The sequence below is a fragment of the Corvus brachyrhynchos genome, unplaced genomic scaffold, assembly GCF_000691975.1.
Source record: "Corvus brachyrhynchos isolate BGI_N302 unplaced genomic scaffold, ASM69197v1 scaffold101, whole genome shotgun sequence".
In the NCBI taxonomy this organism is placed as follows: Eukaryota; Metazoa; Chordata; class Aves; order Passeriformes; family Corvidae; genus Corvus; species Corvus brachyrhynchos.
In genome coordinates this window covers 1,451,530-1,458,742 of record NW_008237239.1, presented here as the reverse complement: position 1 = coordinate 1,458,742, position 7,213 = coordinate 1,451,530, and the positions used below count along the sequence as shown (strand labels likewise).

The following is a 7,213-nucleotide window of genomic DNA, read 5'->3' as shown; positions in this document are numbered from 1 at the left end:
CAACACTGGAAAAACAGCAAAGGCAGGGAATCCTCCCTCTCTCCCCCAGCAACTTAATGGAATCAATCTTTCTCTCCCAACAGTTCAGCCAGGGGGACTTGAATTTAAAAGGGCCTGTGGAATAGAGTAAATGTCATAGAAAATGAAGAGCAGGACATTATTTCAACCAGTCACAGGAGGAAAGCCACTCGCAAGACACTGAACTGCTGCAGCACAACCTCCCCAGACACAACACTCATTTCTGCATATGAAGTGCAAATACATCTTGATAAATGCAAAGAAGAACCATTCATCTTTTTCAATACAAGTTAAAAAAAGACCAAAAAAACCCAAAGCAAAAAACACCATTCATTTAAGGAGCCATTTATTACCACAGAAGAGCAGCATGTGTTAACTAAGATAATTTTGAAAGTTATGACGGACTTTTAAGGGAGAAAAAAAGCTGAAAACTAAAACTACAGATCTAGACTAAGCAAGGATGTTGCCAGCCAGGCACTGGTATCACCTCATTTCCTACCACTAGCTTGATTCACATGCTTAAAAAACCAAATGCAAAACATCTGAAATTGGAGCTTTTTTCCTGCATATCCTTTACCACTCCGTGGTATTTTGCAATTAAGTTTTTAATAGCTTGCCCACACTTTGCAAAGAATGTACTCTCCAAACAGTTATTTCACTTATTCAGAGGAGCCAAACACAAAGATACTTCTGACAATACTGAATTTCATAGCTTCAGACAATGAGATTCCAACCATTGGTTTAAAATAAGGCTTTCAGCATTTTAAATGCCATTAGCATGCAAAGCCTGCAAAAGGAGGTTCCAGGAGCACCAGATACTTCATCAGATTTAACTGATTTACTGCCTGAAGGGGTAGTCCTGCATCCCCCCCCTTTAGCCCATGGGAATCTGCACTCTCTGCTCTGATCTGGAGATTGTGGATACATTCCAGTAAGTCCGGGGGGGGCAAGGAAGAAAGTCAGCCTTGAGCCAAGGTATGCTCAGATATCAAATTCAAGAAGACAGAGGGAGAACACACTATTTGTTTATGACTGTCGACTGTTGTCCCAAGTTAGACAACGGAAACCAACTCCATTCCTTGCTTAAAGTGCTCCCAGCATTCCTCCCATCCTCTCCTGGAAAAGGCTGCTGAGGTAAAAGCACCCTCACAGGACTCTGCGACCCTAACAGACACACAACAACCTACATTAAATGCATGTTCCAATGTAGCACTGAAACAAACACAAACCTCTTCTTTCTTGAAAGGAGTATCCAGGTGCCCTATTTCAGGCACTTAAAGCAGGGCAGAAGTCATAACCCCCAAAAGGTGTCCCTCTGGAAGTGCTCAAAGGAACAGGCAGTTCCTAGTGTTTCTTGGAAACAGATTTCTGCAATACTGAGTGAAGACTGCAGCTTATGAGAAGCTCCCTGCATTCTCAAACTCTAGTTATTTTCTCTGATGCAAGAGTTTGGGGAAGAGCACACATTCCAGAAAAAAGCCACCATAAAACCTGCTACCAACCACAAAGACTACAGGAAAACAACAGAACAGCCACACAACTGAGTAAATTTTAAGGCTTTTAGAGTGTGTAGTTACACACCTTTCAATACTTCCTTCATTGCTTAAATTCATACGCTTGTCTACACAGGCATAGCAACAGCAGTCTCAGAACCAGCAGCTGCTCTGCACCAACTCCTCATGCTAAAAACCCACCCTAAGTGCAACATAGCTTAACAGTGCCAAGGAGGGGAATGTTATTGTAAGTTTAGCAACATGAACTTCACCACAGATCGTTGTAAAGCTACTATCACCTGCCTCCCAGATATTGTATAGTATCTTTTTAATAGGCTTTTCATCTATGAGAGATTTCAGCAGTATCTTGGTTGCCATTTCAAAACCAAGCCAAGCCATTGCCATTCCTTTGTGCACCTGAGTTAATTTTTGAACTGCTGGAACCTTTTACTAATATTCCAATCCAGTTTGTCATTCACATAAACATTTTCACTCACCCAAGCTTTGGGATGAGTCTGTATGTTTTACCAGTTCTGTATTTCCACCAAGAATTACAAGGGAAGATTTTAGATTTAGCAAGTTCTAGGTTAACCTGTTCTTGGTTAAATTTTTTCACGCACAAAAATAACGCCCTCTCCAGGCAGAGGGCTGCAGTACCTCCAGAGTTAACTAAAAGACACTGTGTGTCCTCCCCTTGAAAGAAGCACGGAACTTCCCAAAAGCTGGATTAGTAATGAGAACTAAAGACATGAAAATAACTACTCTGTACAAGACTCACAGCAAGAACATCAAAGTTAAAAAGAACTAATAGCAGGTTAGAGAAAGACATTTCAGAAAGAGTTCAAATAAAGTGCTCAAGGGAGGCACATTTCAGGCAACAGGCAGGGTCTTTTACACCAACACGGCAACCTCTGGCAACCTCCTGATGGGGTAGAGGCCACTTTAGTACACCATTTGCATAACAAACAAACAAACTTGAAGTTTCTAGGACAAATCTTTTAGAAGATACTGCATGAAAGCAGTTCACTGATTTTCAAATAATTTTAGAAGGTAAATATTCAATAATTGATTGAGCCAAGCAGTTGTTTTGCGTAAGACACCAGAGCCCCTGCTTGCATACACCACCTTCAACTTGAGCAAGCTGTAAGCTGGGCAGATTCAATTTTCATTTTTAGGAGCCCAAGAGTTCCAGTGCCGCTTTTGTCCCAACCTTAATCACAGAGCAAAGACACTTCCAAACAAGGTACTCCATACCTAGGAACATACTTTCCATTCTGCAGTCAGACGCCTGGAACAACAGTTCTGATTATAATAATGCCCAAATAATTTCATTTCTTCCTGCTATAAAATGCACACACACAGTGTTTATTTTAGTATCAACCTCTGAAGGGATTTACATACACATGAGGAGAATCACCAGATAAAATTGTGAGCCCCACTACAAGCAAGTTACACTTGCAGTCCCATCAGATCATTAGGGCACTGTGCTGAAAAGAAGACTTCAATGGTAAGAGGCACATTACACTGGAACACAAACCTCTCACTCCCCAGCTCTACCACTCACACCTTTCTGCTATTAACAGATGCGAGCTCTAGGTTTAAGCAAAAGTCAATAATGAGGCAAGCAAACGCTCCATTAGTAAAGTGTGATTTGCACAGCTGTCACCTGTGCAGCAGGAGCACACAATAAACCCCCGTGATGTTATCACAGTGCCAGTCCAGCACTGTTTTTCAGAGCTCCTCTTGCATTACAGCTTTCAACAAGCACACCTTCAAAACTGGACAAGACTGAAAATGGAAACCCAAACTAGAAATATTTTCTCTCATTAAAATTCACATGAATCTACACATTAATAGGTGGGAATAAAAACCAGTATCCCTTTCCACTGTACTTGTGCCTTGTACAGGCTTCATTCCTGGCTGTGCCACTGACCCAATCCGACCTTTACAATTTTCAGGGTACATTCTCATGGCGGATTTCAGAGTCAGAGCTCCTAGGCCGGAGGTTTGCTATCAAAACCAGCACATCTTGCTACTAAATCACTTTGACACAAAGCATTTCCTGATGCAGGATACTCACACAGTAACAACTAAAGGATCCTGAAGTGCACATGCACTTATCCCCATCTTCCTTTTACTCACAGCTGTAAACCCAAGTATCAGAGTTAATAGAACCTAAGTAGGTCGGGATATGGCAATGAACTTTCTGGGATATAAAGACAAATTACTGTATGCACGATTTCCTTATTAAACTCACAACTAACACTTTGGAAGTGCAGCTTATGGCAGGCAAAAGCTGATGTCAGAATAATTAATACAGGTTACTCTTCAAACAGCTGTAACAGCTGGTTTCACTTCAGATAGTACCGATATCCTACAAGCATCTAAATCTACTCACTTACTCAGCTCTGGATATTGTCAAACTACAAAGCACTCCAAGTTTTAAACGTATTTTTTATATTATGATCATCCACACAAAGGGATTAACTGAAGCATTAAGAAGAACTCTGTGAATTCAGGACAACAGGAGTCATTTGTCACACACAGTTGAAGCTCCAAACTGCACAGATGCCTATTATTTTTAGAGCACTACATTCCTAAGCCATACCTCCATCAAAAGCATTTCCCTAAAGCCATGCAGCCATCCTGCTCTTCTGAAACTTGGAACAATCTTGTTGGCTCAGGTCTGTCAGAGCTGTGTCTGTTCCAACTTCGGAAAGCCTCAAGTACTGATAACTCTGACCCTGCATTCCCAAAGAGCATCACATCCCCTTTATTGAAAAGGCTAACAAATCCCTACTCAAGCTTCTGCACTTTCCTACATCTCCTAATGCACAGTCACATTTTTAATATACAGGGTGACACCTTCTGGTTAAAGTGTCTAATCAATTATTTCCTCCCACCACTTGACTTTTATCAACCAGTACTTTCCCACTGAACCAACTTCCTTAGGTGAGCTTGAAAAATACATGATGAGAGATTTTAAAAATTCCTATTTTAAGCTTAGTTTCAAACAAAGAGGCAACATCTATCCAGAAATAAAATAAAAAAAAAAAAACCCACACCAAAAAATAAGATAAGGGAGTCCAAACATCTTCACACATTTTGGTTCAACATTCCCTCAGCCATATCTGATTGGCAGAGCTAGAAGTGGCTCCTGGGCTAAGCCAAAATCTTTTTTTTTAGTGCCTTCTGTCTAACTTCAGCCCAGTCTGTTGTAACTAGCTTTTGACTTTCCCTCAGAGGGTGTCTTGATTGAAGGAGACATAGCTTTTCTTCTTCATCAGAAGCAGAACAATCATTGTCCATTATTCTGTCTTCATTATTCCAGCAGCATGTTCTTTCAGCAGCTGTTTTGTCTAGTGGTTTTTTTCCCTGCCTTTTGGGGTTCCATTTGATCATCTGTTGACCACCAGTTTCACCTGTAAAGAGAAATGTCCCTCCTGCTAGAACTAAGTCTTTTGAAAGTTACATTTCAAAACAACTAAATTTAAAAAGCCGACATTTATAACACAAATCTTTCCATTTGCTATTTTAAGTTTCTTAAATGCTTAAGTGAACAAAAGTGCTGATTTTCTTTACAGTAAAAAGTTAAATAAACTCACAATTTATCAACATATATAGTCCACCAACAATGCAGGAACTGACAGACTTCAAGACTTTCTAATCACAACCCTGACATGACTACTGAAATTAAAACAGGTCCCAAAGCCATCCTGAAGACAGAAGTTTTCAAACTCTCTCATGTGAATTCATATGAGCACAGCGGACTAGGAAACTGGAGTTGCATCCCTCAATATTTAAATAATCCACTGGCTCCTAATCAAAACCAGCCAGTGAGCCAGCTGAACACACAATGTGAACCCTTATTTTTTAAGTTGTAAAAGGTTTGAGATACTCCAGTCCAAACTCTGAGATCAGTTAAGACACTGCTTGAAAGAGCAATCCCTTTTGAAGAGTAAGACAAAAAAAAGCTCCATTTTCTTCTAACCACACCAAAGAGGAACACAGAAGTTGTCAGAGATTTACAAAACAAATATATTATTCCAACAAGATAGTTAAACATGACAGCCCTTCATTAACATGGACTAGATGCCCGAACTTTTTCACAAAATCAAGTTCTGTTGAAACAGCAGGCGAAGAACACAGCAATGAAAAAATCAACCTGACCACCTATTGATCATTAAGCTGAGAACCTCTTCCACTAACGAATTACCTGCAGGCAGGAACAGATTATCAGCCCTCACGACACTCCAATCAAGAAACAAAAACTGTTTTCCTAACAGGAATCCTAGCCATACAACTAAAACCTTCTGCCTTTTCAGAAGAAACTTAGCTGTTCAAGGAGCAAAAGCAAAGCTGTCTGGCTCACAGCTCACCTGATCAAACCCACAAGGCCAGGAGCTTTTTTTGTTTTAAATTTTGCTAAATGTAAACTCAGCAACCGAGTTTCCAAGCACTTTTTAGATTCACTTTTGTCTCCAAAACCCAAAAATGTGATGACACAAAGCAAATCTGCTTCAGGACTGTTCACACACAGTAACACAAGCGTCAGCACCAGATTTGCAACTGATTGTGTAGATACAGATGCCTGGGCTCCCTCACTTCATCAAACTGTGAGACAAGCCAGAACTTCAAGATGATTTCTTTTTTTAAGTAGAACAATCTACAGGAACTGTACTATAATAATACAGCAGACTCTGGCTGTTCCATTTGCAGTTTGCTGTTCAAGCTGGCTATCAGTTCTCAAACAGTGAATCACCAAGTTCAAAGAGGGCCAAGGTTTAAGGAGGTTGGAACTTAACATACAGAAATATATTCTACTAATATTTGTATTCTGGTAAATGTCATCTCTTAAGGAAGTTTGAAAACAAAGCAAACAGGAGATGCTGGAACAAAGTACGGTTGAGATAATCACTATAAAAAACACTATCAAAGGCATAATCAATGAAAAAGTAAGATTTACTGGGTCTAATTTAACGCTACTCCCGACAGACTCAGAAGAAGGGTTTCAAGAATGAGGCACCGCGATCTTCCAGAGAATAATGCAAGAGCTCAGCCTGAAACCGGAAAGGCAAGGATGCCTCCGGTAAAAGCACAGAGAGGCAACAACAACACACACGTAACTTTGAACCCCGGTGTGTGCGTTCAACCCTCACCTGACACCACCGGGTGACTACTGCCGCTCCCGGCAGCGGGAATCGCCCTCCCGAAAGCTGTCACCTTCCGTACGGGAACACCGCATGCTGGCCAGCACGAGCACACATCCCGGTCCACCCGAAACGAAGCACCGTCCCTTCCTAGGCTTCCCAGGGAGGTCGTGGGGTTTTCTCTCCCTGGAGGCACTCAAAACCCGCCTGGACACGCTCCTGTGTCACCTGCCCCAAGTGACCCTGCCTGGGCTGGAATGGATCATCTCCAGAACTCCCTGCCAACCCTAAGGATTCTGTGACTCCCCAGGGCCCCATTCCCACCTCCCGACCCCCGGCTCTCCGCATCCCGCCCAGGGAGAGCTCCCCACCGCGGCAGCGGGCGCGGCCCGGGGTCTCCAGCGGCGCTGGGGCTGAGAGGCCGGCACTCACCAGAGCAGAACGCAGAGCAGGAGGCAGGAGCCCAGCGCCAGGGGCCGGCAGGGCGGCTCCCTCATCGTCTCCCCCGTCTACCTGGCGCGGCCGGGGCGAGGCGGCGCATCCTCCTCCGGG

General features: G+C 42.5%; 1 protein-coding gene across 6 annotated transcripts in view; it reads right to left on the bottom strand.

Moving 5' to 3' along the window:
* SUCO (SUN domain containing ossification factor) overlaps positions 1-7,207 on the bottom strand; it is a 40,121-nt gene extending 32,914 nt beyond the window's left edge. For 5 of the 6 annotated variants that reach the window (XM_017729657.1, XM_017729659.1, XM_017729658.1 and 2 more), the window contains exon 1: positions 7,094-7,207. In XM_017729657.1, the coding sequence (XP_017585146.1) occupies positions 7,094-7,158 (65 nt within the window). In that variant the 5' untranslated portion in view covers positions 7,159-7,207. Of the gene's footprint in view, positions 1-4,574; positions 4,934-7,093 lie in introns of all 6 variants that reach the window. The other variant, XM_017729661.1, reaches the window with a different exon arrangement.
* Between the last annotated feature and the right edge of the window lie 6 nt (positions 7,208-7,213).